This window comes from Scyliorhinus canicula, chromosome 10 (genome assembly GCF_902713615.1).
Source record: "Scyliorhinus canicula chromosome 10, sScyCan1.1, whole genome shotgun sequence".
NCBI lineage: Eukaryota > Metazoa > Chordata > Chondrichthyes > Carcharhiniformes > Scyliorhinidae > Scyliorhinus > Scyliorhinus canicula.
This window is the reverse complement of record NC_052155.1, coordinates 152,116,696-152,139,001: the sequence shown is the minus strand read 5'-3', so window position 1 is coordinate 152,139,001 and position 22,306 is coordinate 152,116,696. Positions and strand designations below refer to the sequence as shown.

General features: G+C 42.4%; 1 protein-coding gene across 3 annotated transcripts in view; it reads right to left on the bottom strand.

Annotated features, from left to right (window-relative positions):
• The window catches only part of LOC119972716 (transcriptional activator GLI3-like), a 447,347-nt gene that overhangs the window by 97,708 nt on the left and 327,333 nt on the right, over positions 1-22,306 (bottom strand). For 2 of the 3 annotated variants that reach the window (XM_038809920.1, XM_038809922.1), the window contains 4 exons: positions 11,943-11,999; positions 11,616-11,821; positions 6,485-6,634; positions 1,703-1,904 (listed from right to left, as the gene is read on the bottom strand). In XM_038809920.1, coding sequence (XP_038665848.1) covers positions 1,703-1,904; positions 6,485-6,634; positions 11,616-11,821; positions 11,943-11,999 — 615 coding nt within the window. The remainder of the gene's footprint in view (positions 1-1,702; positions 1,905-6,484; positions 6,635-11,615; positions 11,822-11,942; positions 12,000-22,306) is intronic. The other variant, XM_038809921.1, reaches the window with a different exon arrangement.

Here is a 22,306-nt window from a genome sequence, read left to right as displayed (position 1 = left end):
TAAAACAAAAGGCACACCTTAATCTGCACCTTCATATTCTATTTTTTATCCTTTCACACAGAGATTGATCTGGTCACCAACAAACAGGAGGATATGTAACGGTGTTAACTACCAGTTTCTGCACACTGTTATAACCCTGCGGGACTGCAAACTTCATTGCAATCTATGGATTTTACCTCAAAAGATAGTTTGGCTACTGTTCTTGTGAAAAGCACTCATCAGCCAAGTAATTTACAATGGGCAAGAACAACACAGAAATGGAAGGGCCCTATAAATTGTCTTCAAGTTAAAGTTATGTATTAGTAATTAGATTAAACTACCAATGGTATTCCAGATTCTGAGCCTCACCTATATAACATCCAAGCAATATTCTTATATAACATTTAACAGATCAAAAACATAGAACTCAAAACAATTATGAATCACACCAAATGGTAACAATGTTCTCTTAGTCAATTGCATGTGACATATGCGATCTGAAAAACACCTGTACATCAATTATGTGGTGCTGTTTCTCAAATTAGGCTTTAAAAAAAATGTCAAGCATAAAGCCACATTACTGAAAATGTCTTCTCTCAAACTGCAAAATATGCTGGTACTTGCCGCCTTCTCTTTCCTATTGCAACTCAAATACTTTCTACCCCTTTGGGACTCTGGAAACTCGAGCTATTCTTGGCTATGCTGTGAGCCTGACAGAGACACAACAGACGCCACATTCAACAACAGACTTTCAACCTACAGTCTTCATAAAGCGAGCTTCACATCGTTCTGTAACGCAATACATTCCATGCAATCACAGTAATTTACAAATGGCAAAACAAGGAGGTCAGCGGCACACAATCATTTACATCTTTCTGATCATCAGGAGGAAGGTAAAACACTACCATTGCAGCAGGTAATAGTTCTCCATTTAGTAAAGCCCCAGTGAATTGCTGTGGCACGGTTTCTCTCTCTCTCCAGGTTTTAGTTTGGTTGGACCTGGCATTAATTAAATAGCACTGTTTAAATCAAAAACTCGTTCTTCCAGTAAGATTTAGCTGTGGAAGAAACGAATGGGACACACTGAGCTACCCATGTCTAGAGTGAGACTATAGACATTTGTTTCACGCTTAAGCAGAATAGCTGAAACTGAAACTGTACCTTTAGCAGGTACCTACTGCCCAGTCTTATCTCTGGGTTCTTCCAATTGTAGTTAGTTAAGGTCCAAGCCCAAGTCCTTTCAGCTATTTTAATACAAAAATAAGGATACAAGCAAAAAAGGCAGAATCCAAAGGGCAAAAACATTTTACAACTACTTTAAGAACATACGTTTTCTTCATCAAAACATACAACTCACATGTCGTTGCAAGATAAATAATGAATGGCCCTTTTCACTTCCTATATGAAAGGAAATATTAGCACTGATTCATAAAGATGATGATGACTCTTTAACAAATAAAACTTGTTTAGCTAAACAATGACAGGAAGCCCACCCTTTCTTGTAGTGCCATTGTACTGAGGAAACCGCCACAAAATTACAGCAGTAATAATAGTAGTAGTAGTATAATAGTTTCCAGATTGTCACACTTTACATAAAGGAAAAAATGGGGTTAGAAAAAAATAGACGTAAATGGACAAACAAGCAGTAAACCATAAATCTTAACATTTTTAAAGCTGAAGTTGCATATCTTATGAACCAGGAGTAAGAGTGAATCCTTCTTACCTTATGGCACCAGCAGCTAAATGACCATAGGAGCCACTGGTGGAAGAGCTGCTACGGGAATTATTGAGTATGGTGACCAAGGAGTTGGGGGAAGTTCGTATCATAGTCTGAAGGTCAAAGTTGGAATCAGACAATGGGGATATAGACAATGAACGCTTTCGGCTTGGCCTGGTTGACAACCTTGGACTGGAGAATCGAGAGCCTGTTGCATTAAAGAAGAGAATTAGAGCAGAGGATCATGTCGTATTTCATGTACAAGCTGCCTATTTATTCATCATGCCCAACTAATGTGTAGAAGGAGGCTCAAAAAAATGACTTTCTCTGATAAGTAGCTTACTTCTCACCTGTGATCTACTGGCTGCAATTGAGGAAAATTAGGAAGAAGAATTTATCTTCCACTGCCTTACCTCAAGGGAGCTCTGTTTATTAATGTGCAAGCAAAATGATAAATTGCTAAACAAAAAGTAACGGCTTCTATGTATTGCCCCACTCATTTCTAGTGATTTATGAATCTGACGGCTGCTTAGACATTCACATCATTAATTCACCACAAGCAGCGAGACAGTGGTTCAGACCTGCACCAGGAATAAGGAAACCTTCAGAACAAAAGCTGACTGAATAGAAAATAAAAGTTGCGAAATTTCAAGTTGAAATTAAGTTGTACAGTGCGTGGCTATGATTGGTTGGTCCTCAAGATGCAAGATATGTTGAGAAACTTATCTCCAAGGCAGTGGCAATTATTTTTATACTTGTTAGTATAATCCATGTGACCAGGGTAATAACTTAATTGGGGCACATTTACTGCTTCCAACAGTCATTTAACAGCTAATATTCCCGTATGTTAGGCAAATGCAAATTTGTACTCAAAATTGCAGTTGAACATATATGGATGAAAATCCTATTTCTGTACAAATTCAGATGTATGTAAAGCTGGCAAACACTGGTCCCATTTTCCATCCTTTCCAGCAGAATATCAAGGGAGAATACTGGGAGCATATGTTGAAATAAATGGACTTTTGTCATTTTTTTGCAATCTTGAAGTTGAATGTTTAGAGAAAGTCAGATGACTTTCTATCTCTACATCCTCAGTCAGAGAGGATAAAATACAAAGGATAAGGAATTCTGGCCAGTGCCAAAGTAGGTCACTGAAATAAGTCTTAGCTGGGTCCCTGAGGCCAAAAGAACGAATGGAAGTGGGAGGCTGGCTCAAATGAGGCAGATGATGAGCACAATTCCTATGATGAAAACATACCAAAACTCAGTCTTGTGGTTATGTCTAAATGTATAAATGTCAGTTGAATAGCTAGGCAAAACTGAAACGTTTAGTGTTCGACTAACTATAAATCTCATCATAATTCTATTGTGTCCTTCAACTGGAAAGGCAAATAATAGCTTAAAATGAATTATAAGCACTTATATTTGGCTTTAGCTCACAATTCTTGCAGAGAAATGGCATTGTATTGAAGGAAAAGTTCCTAGAACTTTTCAATTGAAAAGTGTCCGAATGTTTTTGGTACAGTGTGTAGTTGTGAAGCTGCCTGGAAGGCACCATGCTGGGCTTTTTTTTTGCTATCAACACTGCGCGAGTGAGCAGCCTTGCAAACAAAAATTAAAGGGAACATGCACTTAAGAAACTGACTAAGCATAACAACTACATTTTAAAGGGAACATTGTTCCAAGCTAAGCATAAATTTGAAGTGATAGGGTCAAAGTATTTTCAGGATAATATTAACAGCATTTTGCCCATTCATTTATAAATGAAAGTGAAGTTCTACTCATTTGTCTTCTCCCCCTAATTAAGCAGACTCTGAGCATTCTTGCTCTTTTATAAATTGGAACATGTAGACATTACCAATTTAATATGAGACAAAACACTTTATCCAGTAGGATTTTAACTACACCTTAAAAGCAAAGTAGCTTGTTTCCAAAGAATAATGCAGATTATTTCAATTGTTGCCCATGATGAGTCTTTCTTTTAAAAAGTCATATCTGTTATCAGTGTTGGTTTAGAGATTTCCTCCCTATATATGTGCAACATTGAAAGCTATCAAAAATTATAATCACTTTTTTTTTAAACACTATTTTACCTTATGTTACTTGTACTACTGTAATTAATACATTGTTTTGTGAACACTCTCAATTTCTAAATTCCATACTTAAAAGCTAAAGAGGGGACTTTATAGACTACGAATGTAATAAACCTACAACACAAATCCCAGTAGGAATCTCCTCCATTAAGAGTTTCAACAAGCCATCAACTACAGCAAAAACAGGGATAAATTAAGCATCTTAATTTCACCAGTAGGCATGATACAAAGTTTGAACTTGCTGAGCACCTCTGGAAAAAAAAGAGAGATGAGTGCTATCAGTTAGCTCCTGTACCATCCATTGTTATCAATCAAGGATATGGATTTAGCTCACTGACAGGAAATAATTTTTCATACATAAACTGTATTACAATGATGTCAACCCTCATAATAGCGATAACGATCTCAGAAGAGAAGTTTGATTGCAGTTTTTGCACATTTAGCCTCAATGAGCGGAGAGAATGTGGAACTTGCTCCCACATGGGTGATTGAGGTGAACAGTGTAAATGCCTTTAAGGAGAAGATCGATAAGTGTATGTGAGGGAGAAAGTATTATAAGGATATGTTGAAAATGTGAGATGAAATGGGATGGGGAGACTCGTGTGAACTGTTGGGCTGATTGGCTTGTTTCTGTAATGTGATAAAAATCTTATAAAATTAGCCTTATATCTTCACTATGATCCGAGTCACGCATGTTGGTTTCACTGCTTAGAAAGAAGGGAGACAGCAAATAGAAAAAAGTTCCATCTGGTGTTGGATTCGATGTTCATCAACTTGAGAATGAATGGAGTTCCGTTGTATAAATAATCCACACTATGTAAAGTAACTGCAGCAGCTTTCATAGTGTAGAATGCAAGGTTAGAAAAAAAAAAGTTTACAAAATCGTCAGCATCTAAAAAGCACTTAGACCAACTATTTTAAAAAGATGAAAATAAATGATTTTTAAAAAGCTGCGGCAAGTACAATGACAGACATTTTAATGGAAAAGTAGGCTCATTTCATTGTTAAGCGGCAGCAGAAGAATAGATCCATACTGAGATGAATGATAGGGCAACATATCCCTAATCCAGATTGAAGTTTGACATTGACTGGAATTTAGATCTTTGTAATTGCTTTGTACAAAGTGAAGGGGCGAGTTCATCCTGTTCAGATTAAAAGGAAGTACCGACTAAACAAACCCTTATCAGCTGGAAAAAGGTGAGGTTAAGTGACCTTCCCATAATGCAGTCTTCTTTTAATCTTCTATTTACACTGCAAAATAACTCATTTGCATAATGTCACTCTGCACATTTGTGGCCCATATTAAAACGATGCCTAATTTAAATGCTATTACTGCCATACTTGAATTATACAAAATCAAGTTCCATTAATTTATTTAGAAGAAATTGATCTCATAATAATACTGCGTAGAAAAGTAATATAATTTTTTCATCACCCTATTGTATTTTAATGAATAATCTCACAATCAGCTGGATATTTCCGCATCATCCTATTTCTAACCCAGATTTTCCTTTTTGGGAAACATACATTGAATAGGCTCCAGGCGTATTGACGGGATTAGTAAACCTGTGTTGAACTTTTATGAGCTCTGCCACAGAATTTGCTTTGAATTGAATTAGAGGACATTAATATCAAAGCTGTTTGGATATAATAGATAAATACGATCTTGCCAGCCACTGAATTTGAACTCAAAGAACTTTCAATTTGGTTCTTCCAACACGGAATAGAATGGGAACAGCTATTTGAAATGTTCCTCACCTATTTTTTACTTAAACAAGATAAATGCATTTGGATTGTTAGAGTTATTTTACCCTGAAGCGTTTTTCCTCTCTAGATCTTCTCGGAGCTGCACACCAGTGTCAGTTTTCAGGTAAGGGACTTCTGCGATTGCAACTTAAAAGTTGGCCACTGGGAGGTGCATTGGTGCATTGACTTGCACAGCCTGAGTCCAATGGAGTACCTCACCCAGCTTGAGATTGAGAAAAAAAGTCTATGTGGAGAGTTGAGAGGGTAAAACTCAACACCTTATCCGCATAAATATATTAACATGCCAACTCTCACACAGCAAGAGAGATACAATCTAAGGAATATTTAAAATGGTCCAACATCATTTTCTCTGACCTTTTTTGATCTCCCTCTCCAATGTCATTTCCCACTTCCCAACTGAATGGAAAATATGATATAAACTTCTGTGTATCCTACTGTTATATTGAGCCCTATAGGAAATGCATGGGAATGTCACAGGTAGAATTCCCCCACACCCCGCCACCCCACAAATTCCTGCTTCTTTATTTGGGAGCCAATTTCTTTTTACATGGCTCTGCTGAGAATGAAGATTCACCTTTGTGGTAATGCAGAAGGAAAGCTTTGACCTGCCATTCCATGGTACTATATGTTACTTTGGTAAATACAATTCAGTTCTTCACCCTCCTAGACCTGACAATTGCGAGTCAGTGGTTAAACCCCCATTTACCACTCTGATAACAGTCAACACCAAGAAAGACCAGATCCTATAAAAGTCGGTTCCCTCAAACTATTAACTTATGTGACATGATTTTGGGTTTTTTTGGTGGGTTGCTTTTTTAAACAATGTAATGATTGAACTTTTTCAGATTTCTTTTTTTTAAACATTTAAATGGAAGCTTTTACCATGGTGAATTTTTCAATATGTAACTTTTTAAAAATTGTTACCTACCCTCCATTGTATGCAGATATTCCATGTGAAGAGCACCAGCAGTTGTCATGCCAGCTGGAGGAAGGATGTCACCGTACGGACTACGGTGGCCAGCCAGCAGGGCCATCTGGTGGTGGTAATATTCTGCTGGGCTGACTCCAGCATGTGGTACTGCAAAAGCAAATAAGACTCTAAATCGTCACTAAGGTTGTCGAGTGAGGCCCATTAGCTGAAAACAAATTGCTTTCTTGGAAATTACTTCAAATGCCCTCTTTACATATTAACTGATCTGGATACCTGCCATGTTTTCAGTTAATACTGGTCAAGTTTCTATATTGCTCTGGGACATTCTACGTGACGGTAATCAGGACTCTGTTCAGATTAAATGGGAGCATTTCCTGTGCACTACTTGTAATGATTTGCACATACATTCTTTAAAAACATTTCCTATTTTGTTGCAAAAAGCACAGAGACAAAATCCTGTATAAAATACTCTGTCACCTACACTGCAGTGGCATGCTTACATTTAGTGCTTTTCAGGTGAATTGGACATTCTGAATTCACCCTTCGTGTACCCGAACAGGCGCCAGAGTGTGGCGACAAGGGGATTTTCACAGTAACTTCATTGCAGTGTTAATGTAAGCCTACTTGTGACACTGATAAAGATTATTATTATAAAAACCTGCACATCCCTCCCAACTAGCATAGACAATTCCTAAAATTTATCAAATTGTTTGAAGAGATATTCTTGAGTTCAGTGGAATGCATCCTCATGGACATGTTGTGTTGCACTCCAAAGATATAAAATGTCAAATGACAAAGTAATTTCTTAAATGTATTGGATTTTGATGGTACAATGGAGTTCAACAACCCCTTCTTCCTCATGGAGGAGGTGCTGGATTTATTGTGGGGACTATTTAGTTCACACACAAATTAAAAAAACATAGATCCAGTAGTTTGTAAGTCATATGAGCCTGAAAGTTATGTTAAATCTACTATTTGATTGCTGCGGTCGAAGACTTGCAGTTTCTGTGGAACCTTTGGGTTCCTTCTTCCAGTTATGTCTGGCTTCTTGCAGCCAACACAGCTACAGTGACGTAAACACCTCAGCAGCAGATGTGCAAATGACTTGGCCATTTTCTGCAGTGCTCAAGAACTTCCTTTAGTCAGCTTTAAGTGGAAAACAATAAACATGAATGCAGGGAAACTGACTTTTGTAAGTCACCAGTACATCCAAAAGCTTTTTACATTTTGTGTAGCCATCTGCAATAAACACAACGATCTCTAACAGTTATATATTATTTTTTCATTTAGAAAAATGGATACCAAGACAAAGAAGTGTTCTCTTTTAAAGAAAAGTAAGGAATGCACAAACAGGTAGGTTTTAAGGACGGTCTGAAAGGAGAGGGAGCTGGCGAGGTGCAGCAGTTTATGGAGGGAATTACAGACAGCAGGGCATAGATGGTGGAGAGAAAGAAGATGGGATGCACAAAAGGCCAAATTTAGAGACGCACAGAATTCTGGATGAGTTAGGGTGAGAGGAGATAAGAGAGATATATTGGGGCAACGCCTTGGAGGGGTTTGAATATGGGACTAATAATTTTAAATTGAAGGTGGAGGGTGATTAGGAGCCAATCTATTTCAGCAAGGACATGGGTGACGAGTGAGTAGGACTTGGTGCAAACTAAAAATCAGACACCAGAGTTTGGGCAAGGTGAAGTTTACAGAATGCCCATTTTGGGAAGGCAACCAGGAGAATGCTGGAATTGTGAAATGAATAAATTAGTATTTTGGAAGCAGATGGACTGTGGCAGATGCTGAGGCAGATAATATTGCGGTGAAAGTAAGCAGTCGTCATGATAGAGATATTGCGCAGGTGAGCGGGTGGCGGGCGGGAGGGGCGCATTGAGCTGACATTGAGCTGAAGGAAATTACAGTCAATCTAAGACTGGGACGTGCGTCAAACAGTCGGACAACAGAGACAGTGGAGGAGGTGAGAGAAGTGGTGCACATGGTTCTGGGTATCATTAACATACATGCAGAAGCTGCCCTCATAAGATGCCACAAAAGGAGAAATTGTAGTTAAGAAAGAAATTGGAGACGCAGCATACATCATTAGGGAACAAGAGTGGGAAGACAATATGTCTGATGATACCTACCCAATTGTGGCCAGTGTAAGAATGTGACCAAATGGGGACTGTCCCACTGAAGTAGATTATGAAGTAGAGGCACTGGAAGGAATGTTGTTTTTATTTTGCACAAGAGATCAAATTAATCTAGTTCAGTTTGCAGCTACTCTAAACTGAATTCCAACTCCATAGTATTTGTATATTACCTATTCCCAGTGTTGCACGGTGATTGCATTGTTTAGTATGAGAATACAGACACCGTCCAAAGATGTGCAGGCTAGGTGGATTGGCCATGCCAAATTGCCCCTTAATGCCAACATGTGGAGGTTAGGTGGGGTGTTCTTTTGGAGTGTCAGTGCAGACTCAATGGGCTGAATGGCCTCCTTCTACATTGTAAGGATTCTATTGAATCCTAGAGCAGGAATCATGCATCAGAGTCTGTCTTGTTTTTTTACATAAAAATGTCTCTGCAACTTAATTTTTACCTCCGCTGAAGGGGAGTGGAAACTAGCACAGTGGTTAACACTGTTGCTTCACATCACCAGGGACCCAGGTTCCATTCCCAGATTGGGTCACTGTCTGTGCAGAGTCTGCATGTTCTCCCTATGTCTGCGAGGGTTTCCTACGGGTGCTCCGGTTTCCTCCCACAAGTCCTGAAAGATGTGCTTGTTAGGTAAGTTGGACATTCTGAATTCTCCCTCCGTGTACCCTAACAGGTGCCGGAATGTGGCGACTAGGGGCTTTTCACAGTAACTTCATTGCAGTGTTAATGTAAGCCTACTTGTGACACTAATAAAGATTATTATTAATTTATTACTAAATAATGTTTTTGCCCTTGTTTGTTCGTCTGTAAACAATATGTTTCAAAAATAATGGACAGATTTCAATAAAACTTGGTATACAGACTAGATGTGGCCCAAAGAAGAACTGTATAGTTCATGGTGATGCTCCAGATCTGGATCTTATTTATGGAATTTTTATAAGATTTCTTAAAACACTGGGGGCGCAATTTTCCGCACTCACGACGGTGCGGAGAATAGCGGGGTTCGTAAATTTTTACGGCCACGCTAGTCTGACGCCCTCCCGCTATTCTCTCCCCCCCCCCCCCCCCCCCCCACGCCCGACACGAATCGCTGCCGCCGTTTTTTTACGGCCAGCAGCGATTCTCAGCTGGCCGATGGGCCGAAGTCCAAGCCCTTTACGGCTGTTTTTACGAACGGCAAACACACCTGGTCTGGCCGTTCGTAAAAACGGCCGTAAAGTCCCGATTTTGAAAACCATGGCACCGATTGGCACGGCAGTACCATGGCCATGCCAAGGGTGCCATGGGCCCGCGATCAGCGGGTCCGATTCCCGCGCACTCTTTGTCCTTCCGCCGCCCCGCTGTATCACTTCGCGGGGCGGCTGAGGGGCATCCCGGCCCGCGCATGCGCGGGTTTCGCGCAAATGCGCGATGACGTCATCCGCACATGTGCGGGTTGGAGTCTTCCAATCTGCGCATGCGCGGCTGACGTCATGTGACGCGTCAGCCGGCGCAAACTCTGGCAAGCGGGCTTAACGAAATTCGTTAAGCCCGCGATGCCGGAGTTCACGGCCGCGGCATACTAGCCCCGACCGGGGACCAGAATCGGTTCCCGGTCGGGGAGGGGGAGGCTGGCGTCAAACCCGCCCGGATTTGACGCCAGCCTTACGATTTCTCCCTGTCTGGGAGAATCGCGCCTGGGATTTTTGGGTAATTTGTTTTTTTTTCCAATGTTGCGGGTTGTTCTACTTAGAGTGTTGTTGATTGTTTTAGAATGTTATAGATTGCCTCAGCTGCTCTAGTGGAATTTGTCACAGCAGTCAAAATGTGAGCAATGTTTTCAGAGCAGGTTGTTTGATGTGGATTGGCCAGAAGGCTCCTTAGTGAGGTGGAAGATTTTTTTTTTAGCTTTGTTGTTGCAGAGCATCAACCAGCCAGGGAAAAACCTCAAGGGAGGGCTGAGTAATTGCAATGTTATCACAGCATGATGGAGGAATGCATTCCACTGAGTTCCCTCTTCACTCATTCTTTATGTTATTCATTTTTGGCTTCCCAGATGTTGTTCTTTTGGAAAGGCACAGATCACAACCCCAGGCCTACGTCAATGAACCATGCCACTGACTACTGTCAGAGAACAACTGGTCATGGCAGTGTGCCTTCCTCTGGTGGGTGTGCTGAGAAGTCAGGGAGATACTTCACCTTGTTAGCAACACAAATTGGAAACACATGCACCTTCATCTTTGTTACATGACAGGTGGGCATAAATGGTATAAGACAAAGTGTCATCCCACCTCCCTTTTATTCTAAATACAGATCTCTTTGAAACAAATTGTACAGCTGCTGTAGTGAGGTGATATCTTACAACTGAGGCATCTGTGAACCATAGGCAACTCAGTCCGATGTGCACTCATATTTCTTATTGGTTGATTTGTTCTAATACTTTAGAAGTTTAGAAAGGGCTGTTTTACTGATGTTGTCTCATCAATGGATGAATCCTAATTGTAACACTTTTTTTTACTATCAGCAACCGGAGATATGTCACAATTAATTGGAACATGCAGTCAAATTTCAAACAGCCTCACAAATATTCAGAAGTCAGGATCTGATTGTATGTTTTTTTAATTTTTAAAGTTACAATTGAAGCATCCTCTCCTGCCCCAGCAACTCAGGAGACATTATTGTGAAACTGTGTGTTTTCAAGAGTGAAAGGTCTGGCATTCAAAACAACACTGAGAAGAATAATGTGCAGGAGGAACAATAAAAAAAATACAAGTCCTTACTGAAATAGGATTTAAACAACAAACGAGGGCTTATACATTCGATCACCACAATGATAAAATCATTAGTTGGTTATATGTCAAGGCCACTATCAATAGACATTTGTTTTAAATATTGTACTATTAGCATTGTAAGTTGATTAAAAAGTTTGAATTGTAAAATATTCGCAGCATTATCTTTGTAACTCATTAAAGTGATACACAAAACTATACATGATGCTCACCGTCAGTCGGGCTGAGTCCCCTGGCTGCAGAAATCATTGACAGAGAGGGGCTGCTGTGTAGAGATCTAATGTAGTCCATATATGGGTTAATGTATGGGTGTGGTGGGTTAAACATTGGCTCTGATGTACCAACAGGAGTTCTTTGTGGGGAAATTCTGATGAGCGAGATGTCAGAAAATGCTGGACTGCCTGAAAGGGAATGAGGCCTAAAATGGAAAACAAAATCATAGAGGGAACTGGTTACAACGGAAGTTAAATAGTAATTTTAGCATGATTTCCATTCACCAAACGAAGCTGGATACCACAAATTGAACAAATGATACACACCATATGGCACTGTACATGAAGGCACTGTCGACATGTGAACTGTTATCAGAATGTACCCTGAAGGCAAAAACATGGACAAAAAGTTTAGCCATTTTTTTCAGTGTTGTTGGATGTTACACAACTGGTAAAATAATGGGCTTTGCACATAGTTTTTCAAAATAAATCTTTGGAAGACTGCAACTCGAGTTATGTTTCAACAGAAGTAAGCAGGCGTTCTGACACACTTCTGTCATCAGACCCTCATCCTGAAAAACTATTTGAAACGGAGTAGCAGTGATCTTAGCATGCACTCGGGAGACACCAGCATGGCTCTCTCTCCTAGCCGCCTCTTTTGGGGAGGGTTTCTGGCTGCCTTAACCTGGTCCTCTAAAAAGGACAGTGATTAAAGCCCGTCAATGAGCTAGCTCCGACACTAGGGGCTGACCCCACCTAATGCCTTTTGTCCCTTGTTTTTCCAATTAATTTACTGTGTAAGAAAAAGCCACTGGGAGCAGCTGTGAGAGCAGTGGGGGGGGGGGGGGGGGGGGGGGGGGGGCACATTCCTTTGATGCTATGAGAATGTAACAGCAGATTTTTGTAGACCGTGATCATCAGTGTTTGCTGTTGGCACCAATCACCATGACAGACTGTAATCTGATGTGAGAAGCCAATTCCACTCAGTTATCAGTTACAAGGGACTCGAAATATCTGAATTTGACAAAGATCAAAGCTAATCTCCAGGGAAACTAAAACTCACTAAAACAAACTCGGAGGGTCAGAATGTGGTGAATACCAACTCACTGTTATTTTTCACTTGTCTATAACATCACCGAGATGCTTCAATTATTTAAATATTTTGCCCTTTCTCTACACTTATGAAAAGGATTATCAATTATAACGATACCCGATCTTGACAAATGGCAATGCACAAAATGTGGTTGGATAGGCAAATATGCTTACAATCGCTTATACATGTAAGGATCTCAGAACTAAATATAAATGAGTTCCTTTTCAAATCTCTTCAATCGTGACAATACACATTGTAATCCAGTGCAATTGCAACAGTTTAAGGTTGAATAAAGCATGATGTGATATTTTTAATGACTTTTTTATTTAAAGTATATATTCACATTTATTTTCCTCTTTGGGGAATAGTGGGGAAGTGGTGGAAGAATTCCCGAGCTGATCATTGAATCGTGTTATAATCTTCCATGGCCAACAAGTCCTTGTGGTGGACTTGAACCCGGAGCTTCTCGTCCAGTGGTAGGGACGTGACCACTGTGCTACAAAACCTCCATTAATCATGATGCGATGCAGTTCTGACACAGGCACAAAATGCTGGAAGAGCACTAATAAAGGTGGTTTCAGAGCTGATGGGTTCTTTACTGAAGATGCTGGCCTCTCGTGCTATTTCAGAATAGCTTTCAGACTAACCGCATTTGTAATGGATTAGCCACAGTGGCTAAAGAGGGGCTGGGCTCCCATTACTTTCATCGTAACTGATCTTTTTGCAAGTTTTACTTAAATGTTCAGTGGTTTCTCTCTTCTCTTTCACACTCCAGTCAATCAAATGATCTTTAAAAAGCAGTAGATGTAGTGTGATATCATGTGAAAGACACAAAACTAAATGAACAGCAAGAAACAATGCAGGAATGGAGTGAATCTTACGATTCATAACGAGCTGCTCTTAGAGGCAACAAACAGTTCCACTGCACATTTAAAACTTTTATTGTTTGGCTCTAAATATCATCATTCACACAGCCTATCTTTAAAAATCAGTGCAATCTGTTAGAAATGTTACACCCCACCCCTTACCCAGGATTTTATATCTCGGTGGAATTCCAAAAAACAACTCATTTTGAATAGGGAGTCCTCACAATGACAATACATGCAACTGGCATTCAAACAGCACCTTTAACATTATTAAGCCAATAGGTATTTCACAGCAGCGCAATGACAAAAAGAATCTGACACTGAACCAAAGAGTGAGGATGGGTAGCAAAGCATTTGATCACAGAGGAAGGTTTTTAGCAGCGTCTTAAAAGAGGAAACCATGAGATAGAGGGGTGAAGGTTCAATGCTGTGGTGGAGTGAAGAAAGTGGGGAATTCGCAAGTGGCAGCAGTGGAGGAATGCAGAGCTCTCAGAAGGTTCACTAACTCACTGAGGTAAATATGCACTCTCAGCATGAGCACTGTTTAAACCAAAGCAACATCAATTCTTTCGATGGATATCTTTAGAAAATTTTAAACTTACACAAAATCAGACCACATCCACCATATTTGTCCGATCATCCGGGGAGTGGGATTGATGGGGCTACTGGAGGGGGAAAGAGAGGTACACGGGGAGGCAGTGAGGTAGTGGTATTATCATTGGACTCGTAATCCAGAGTCTCTGGGGACCCGGGTTTGAACCCCACCATGGAAAATAGTGAAATTTGAATTCAATAAAAGTCTGGAATTAAAAGTCTAAAAGGTGACCAAGAAACCATTGTCAAGTGTGATAAAAACCCATCTAGTTCACTAATGTCCTTTATGGAAATCTGTCACCTGGTCTTGCCTAAATGTGACTCCAGACCTGTAGCAATGTGGTTGATCCTTAAATACCCTCAGGGGTGGGCAATAAATCCTGACCAAGCCAGCGACACCCACATCCATGAACGAATAGTGTGGAGTGACGATAAACATGTACAGGATGCCTGTCATTAGGATTTAGTATACGTGTGAGAGTGAAGAGTTGAATGGGACTATACTCGTTGGGTTCCATTCTTAGTTGCATCGATTGGGCACTGCTCCATAAATTGAACAACGCGAGTCTAGTGAGTAAGGTTAAGTCCGGTTTTCAAAAGTGGGATAACTTTCCCCTACCTTAACAGAGTTCAGTCTATTAAAATGAATATGCTCCCAAGGGTTTTGTTTCTTTTTCAATGTTTTGTTGGCCCCTACTTGTGCTAATCGCTTCTTTGTGTTGTTGAGATTAGATGCGACATTTGGGGTTGGGGAGGGAAGGGGCTCGAGAGATTTGGGGATTTTTTTGTGGCAGGACGGTTTGCCAGATCGGAGGAATGGTCAGTGAAGTTCGGACTTTCTGGGTTGAATTCGCCCAGGTACATCCAGATCCATAATTTTGTGTGAAAGGCCTTTCCAACATTTGCCATGGCACCGCCGCCGTCTCTGATGGAGAGGATGCTTTCTCTAGTGGGGTCAGAGGGGGGTAGCACGTCAGGCGTATATGGGTGCTTCCTGTCGGAGGAATCGGTGCCGATGGATGAGCTGAAAGCGAAGTGGGTGGGGAAATTGGGACCTATATTTGATGATAAAATATGGAGTGAGGCCCTTCATAGGGTGAATTCCATGTCTTCATGTGTACGGCACAGCCTGATCATGTTTAAGGTGGTGCATAGGGCTCACCTGACCAAGGTTTCTTTCCGGGGGTAGAAGGCCGGTGTGAGCAGTGCTCTGGGGAGGGCAGATGGGGGGCCAACCACAAACACTTATCCCAAACTGGTAAGATTTTGGGTCTCCTTTTTTAGCACCATGTCAGTGATTCTTAATATTGGTCTGGAGCCTTATCCTTCAGTGACCATTTTCGGGATGTCAGACACACCATGGCTGAAGGCAGAATGCCTCGTCTTCACCCCGTTGATTGCCCGAAGAGTTCTAGTAGGGTGGATGTCTACTCTGCCCAGTACCTCAGTATAATTGGGTGACCTAATGGAATTCTTGCATTTGGAGAAGGTCAAGTACACCGTCATGGGGTCAGTTGAGAGGTTTTTCCTGAGATTGAGATGGCAGTCGTTTGTTTCCTTCTTTAAGGAATTAGTCACAGTCATAAGGGCGAGGTGAGGGGTTAGGTGGTGGTGGGGCTTTAGGTTTTTCTTTATCTATGATGTTAGCTTTGTTATAAATTCATAAATGGAAAATCTTTAATAAAAATATATTTTTTTAAGTTTCCATTCTTAGTTGTCCAGTCAATCAACTCAATCTAACCGGAGAATCAACTTTTTAATTCACATCTCATGAAATGTCCATTCCTAAATTCTCTTGAGAATGTGGAGTTGAGCTACCTTCCTTCTCCAATGCCTTTATTTCTAGTTTTGCCCAAGGATTTATCTTTAGCCCCCTCCTATTTCTTATCCATATGTTGCTCTTCAATGACATTATTTGAAAAAACAATGCCTGTTTCCACATGCATGTTAAAAACAACTGGACCTATTTCACCACAGTTACCTCCTCCGCTGTCTCAAAATTGTCATACTGCTTATCCAATATCCAGGACTGGATGAACAGAAATTTCCTCAAAGTAAATACTGGGCAGACCCTCCCACAAAAGCCAATGACTCTTGCCCTCTCCCTGGCAACAGTTGGAGTTGAACCAGTCTGTTTGCAACTTTGGTGTCATACATGATCCTGAGTTGAGCTTCTGACCATATATCAGTCACATCACTAGGACCATGGGTTGGATTCTCAAAAAATGGGGCTATGCCCCCACGCCAGCGTAAAACCACTGGCGTTTCACTCTAGACTTTCCTAAAAAAGATGCAGACATTTCACCTACCTGCAGGGGCTGGCAGGGACACATCGTGATTCCCACAGCTTTGGCTGCGGATACGGACCCCCTCACTTCTGGGTCCAAGTCCACACATGCGCATGGCGGTGGCCTCCAGCGGCCTCGCCAAGCACCATGGCAGACTCTGCCGGTGGACCTGAAGCAACAAGCAAGGTCCCAATGATCTGCCCCGCGCCGCTCCATCTAACCCTCCCGATCGCTGCCTGGCCGCCCATAAGACACCCCCCACCCCCCGGTGTTTGATCCCCCGCCCCCCACCAGGGCGGCCGCAGACCGAGTTCGCAGCCACCACGCGTGAGTCCCGACTGCCCAGAGGTGGAACCATGCTGTCGGGATTTCGGCCGGTCGGGACAGGAGTATCGCTGGGAGGGCTTCTGGCAATGGCCTTCCTGCCGCGCCGCGTAATATGCGCGCGGGCGATTCTCCAGGGAGCAGCGCCGGGCCCGATTCTCGCGTAAGCTTTGATTCTCCAAACACTATTTTGGCACAGGGCTGCGGAGAATCCAGCCCCATGCGTTTCCAACTCGTTAACACCACCTGACTCTGCCCCTACCTCAGCTTATCTGCTGCTGAAACCTTCAGCCATGTCTTTGTTACCTCAAGACTTGACAATTCTAACATACCCCTAGCTCCCCTAGCTGGCCTCCTTTGTTCTACCCTCCAAAAATTCTGGCCGACTAAAACTACTTCTGCTGGAAGGCGGGGCATCGGCAAGGGCTGGGGGGGGGGGGGGGGGGGGACTCGTGGGGGTGGCGAGGCTGGTTACAGGGGGGCAGGTTTTGGCAGGCCGGGTCTGCGCACGGTTGGCGCCATGTTGCACTGCGCGGCCGTCACAGGCAGCCACTGTGCGCATGTGCGGCCACGGACCCAGCCATTCTCCAGCCTTATCCGCAGGTAAAGCCAGGGGCTTTATGCTGCGTGGTTGCTAGCCCCCCACCGGGTGGAGGATCGGTGCGGGGGCACTACCGACTTTCCGGTCGTAAGACCAGACGGATCCTGCGGACATAGCCCCAATCCAGCCCCAAAGCTCTGGAATTCTCTCACAAAAGCATTTTCACCTCTCTACTGCTTTCCCCTCTTTTAAGACACTACTCAAAACATAACCCTTTGACGAAGCTTTTGCCCATCAGCCCGAATATCTCTCAAATGGTCCAGTGTCAAATGTTGTTCAATAACACTCCTGTGAAGCACCTTTGGAATGTTTTACTATTTTTATTGGTGCTGTATAAATACAAGTTGTTATTATTCTTTAATCATCTGTTTAAAATAACTGCCAGCCAATCAAGATATGGAGACTAACCAGGCGCAACCTTTATGAGCAGTAATGTTTCATCCGTCTTGTTGAACCACTGAGATGTTACAATTCAGTTGCTGCTTTTTAAAGTCAGCAACCAGGTGAATTTGCAACCAAGCACCTTCAGATTCTCAACTAACAGTTCTTCATGTTTAAGTGATTTTATGTTGATCCCCTGTATAATGTATGCTTCACATGTAACTCTGTGCCTCCAGATTAGACAAATGTGCCAGAATACACATTAGTATGAAATGTTCCATTTTCCATCTCAGACCAATACAGGTCATTTTCAAAATTCCCACTTGGACCAAGACCAAACTTACAATCAGTTGCATTTCCAGCACACAAACCACACTTATCTTGAAGAAACCCTCAGTGGTGGCTATGGCACATATAATCAAGTAGATTGAATATAAAAACAAATGTTTCGCCATAACAAACACATTTAGAGGGGAAATTTCAGTCCCCGCTCCCTGCAGGGAGCCACGCACAAGGAAACCCATGTCGGAAAACATGGAGTACACTGTGCAATCTTGTCTCGGACCTCAAGCTCATGTTGAAGGTGGCTTGTCGGAAACATGGGACTGGTGAACTGACAAACAAAATTAGTATTTCTGGGTGGACATAGTGAAAAAATATATGTAATTCAACGTTAGTAGACCAGAAAGTCGACTTGTCTTCAAAATAACAACACAATTAATTCCTGCTGCCCTGGAAGTGCTCAATCTTGATTCTGGACCTCAGGAAATCTCATGGCATCAAGTCAAACATGGGCAAGTATGCCATCCACTGGTTACCACCTACCATCGGTTCTCAGCTGATGAACATTGCTTGGAGGCAGCACTGAGGGTGGCAAGGGCACTGGATGTACTCTGGTGGAGACTTCAATGTCCATCACCAGGAGTGGCCAGTAGCACTTGTATTGAACGTGCTGGCCCAGTCATAAAGGCCATAGCTGCAAGACTCAGTCTGCGACCGGTGGCGAGAGAAGCCTACAAGAGTGAAAAACCTACTTGAGCTCGACCTCGCCAATCTAACCTTACCAAAAGATGCAGATGCATTATAGGTAGGAGTGACCACCGCACAGCCCTTATTGAGTTAAAGTCCCATCTTCACATTGAGGATACCTCCACCAAGTTGTGTGGCACTACCACTGTGTTAATGGGATAAATTTCAAACAGATGTAGTATCTCAAAACTGGACATCCAGGAGGCACTGTAGGTCATCAGCAGCAGTAGAATTCTACACAATCATAATTTGTAACCTCATGGCCTAGCATATACCCCACTCTACCATTACGGTCAAGCCAGAGATTCAACACTGATTTAAAGAGTGCAGGAGGGCATTTCAGCGCTAGGCATATCTAAAAATGAGGTGCTACAACACAGGACTACTTGCATGCCAAACAGCAGAAGCAGTATATGACAGACAGAGCTAAGAGATCCCACAGCTAATGGATCAGATCTAGTTCTGTAGTCCTGCAACACCCAGTCGTGAATGGTGGGGACAATTAAACAACTATCTGGAGGCGAAGGCTCCACACATATCCTCATCCTCAAAGTTGAGGAGCCCAGCACATCAGGCTGAAGCATTTGCAACCATCTTCAGCCAGAAGTGCCAGGTGGATGATCCATCTCAGCCTCCTCCCGAGGATCACGGATGCCAGTCTTCAGCCAATTCAATTCACTCCACATGATATCAAGAAACGGCTGAAGGCACTGGATACGGCAAAGGCTATGGACCCTGATAATATTCTGGTAATCGTACTGAAGGCTAGAGTTTCAGAACAATCTGCACCTCTAGCCAAGTTGTTCCAGTACAGCTACAAAGACTGGCATTCACCCAGCAATGTGGAACATTGCCCAGGTATGTCCTTTACACAAAAAGCAGGACAAATCCAACCCAGTCAATTACTGCCACATCAGTCTACTCTCAATAAGCAGCAAAGTGATAGAAGGGTCGTCAACAGTGCTTACAAGCAGAACTTACTCAGTAATAACCTGCTTACGGACGCTCAGTTTGGGTTCTGCCAGGGTCACTTAGCTCTTGACCTCATTACAGCTTTGGTCCAAACATGGACAAAAGAGCTCAACTCCAGAGGTGAGGTGAGAGTGACTGCCGTTGACATCAAGGCAGCATTTGACTGAGCATTGCATCAAGAAGCCCAAGTAAGACTGAAGTCAATGAGAATCGGGGGAAAACTTTCCATCGGCTGGAGTCATACCGAGCACAAAGTAAGATAGTTGTGGTTGTTGGTGGTCGATCATCTCAATCCCAGTGCATTATTACAGGAGTTCCTAAGATTGTCCTAGGCCCAGCCACCTATAGCTGCTTTACCAAGGACCTGAACTCCCCTTTTAGGAGTTGGGTGGGGGGCAGTTGTATTGTTAACTAGGAGTCAGATATGATTTTCCCCTTGTTTAACATTTCCTGGGTAACTGGGTAAGTGAGTCGGAACCCTCCGACGTCTCCAATTCTAACTCAGAGTTCCAGACGCTGGGGAATTGCCCATCTGAAGTTGAAACTTTGCAGGCAATTCCCATGGAATCCTTGCAGTGGGACTTCCAAGGGGTCCCCCGGTGCACCTTCCAGGGTATCCCCAGGGTACAAGCATCTGGAGACCAGAACATCTGGGCCATATGCAGATATTATTTTGGCTTCTGAAGAAAGCCAATCAGTGTGTTAGTGGAACACATTGTATCACAGCGTCGGTATCATGCGTTCGGAGGCTGGGCTTAGCACAGCTGGGTGCTGCATGGAGGCTATTTCTGCTGCCGCTTAACACTACCTTCAGAATAGTACCCACCACAGCACGAGCACTAAGGGAAGCCTTTCATCTCAAATTCAGATTGGATTCAAATCCAGGTCTCGGAGGTGCGAGAAGACGTTGATACAAATATACTATTGCATGTTTGCTTTAATGAATATGTACAGAAAATTCAACGAAAAGTCGAGCCAAAGGGGATTGGATGAAAAATCAGCCTAATTGTTCCTGTCGATCTTAACACTCAAATTTATAATCTGTGTTCCCAATGCACAAAGCTATACACCAGGATAGTTAACTCTAAAATAAACTCCAAAGGGAAAAAAGGCCCTCATAATCCAAAATGAGGGAATAGTTTGTAGTACAAATTCATCATATAAAATTACTCACACCACCAGTGAGATCTGCAACTACCGCTACTTCATCGTGTTATGCTGCCCAAATTGTTCCCTCCAGGCACAGCCCAAGTTCTTAAGATCTAAAATTGTAATTACACTGCTGGTATTTTCCACAATTCAAATAGAGAGTATATGAACAATTCATATGGCCACCTTTGTTTTTACTGTAATAATAATTACAGCACAAAGGCACTCAGGGAATGAACCACCAGGAGACACAATGCAAGTTTATCCTTCCAAATCCCACTCTTGCATACACCACATCGGCCAACAGGGCAAACATATGCAGCTGTATGTGAAGAGTCACCTTGCAGTAACTACTATTGGTGCTGTTTAGAGAACAGTTCAAGAGCAAGTAAAATTATCTAATACATATCCAATCCATTTCTCTAATACCAGTTTTGATGAAAGGTTATGGACCTGAAAAATTAACTCATGTTTCTCTCCACAGAGGTGGCTCGACCGGCTGAGTATATCTAGTAGTTCTTGTTTTTAATTTATAGTAAATTTCAGTTATGCTTACTCACTGGGAGATTCCAGCACCTTCTTCCCTAACATCAGTTCCCGATTAACAAGTGGCTATCCTCGGGACCTTTCCGTTTTTTTCGCTGTGTGTCAGTGACACTGGCACTTTACCATGTTGCAATGACATTGGTTCACCACATGGAGGCTGGGCCTGATCCACTTCCACAGTAAAGCAGAGGGGAACGGCATCAAGCTGTTGGTCATGCACCATTTCAGTGTGACAACACTTAAGAGTGTGAATCCAGGGGCGGCATGTGGCACAGTGGTTAACACTGGGACTGTGGCGCTGAGGACCCGGGTCCGAATCCCGCCCCTGGGTCACTGTCCGTGTGGAGTTTGCACATTCTCCCCATGTCACCCCACAACCCAAAGATGTGCAGGTTAGGTGGATTGGCCACGCTAAATTTCCCCTTAATTGAAGAAAACAAAAATTGGCTACTCTAAATTTGTTTTTTTTTTGTTTTTTTAAAGAGTGCGAATCCAGTACCTGGCTTGCTAAGTGCTTGACAGGTCTTTGACGGTACCCAATCTCAGTATCTCTTCTCAGCACTTTCTAAACACTGAATTTCTAACTGTTGGGGAAAAGGTTTGACATAAAAGTCTCCCTCCTGGGCTAGAAAGTTAGAATTGCGACCAAGCAATGAAACAGACTTTTGGCCATCAGAATATGCACTGCAAATGCACCCAAAATCCTTCTGACATCTTATTCAAGAACCAAATACTGCAGCCACCATCACTGACCAATAGATCAAATCTGTGCTAATTTTTTCTCGAAATGCACTGCCTCATCCAATGCTACTCTCCTGCAAAAATAATTAACAGGTTCTGCTTCAACA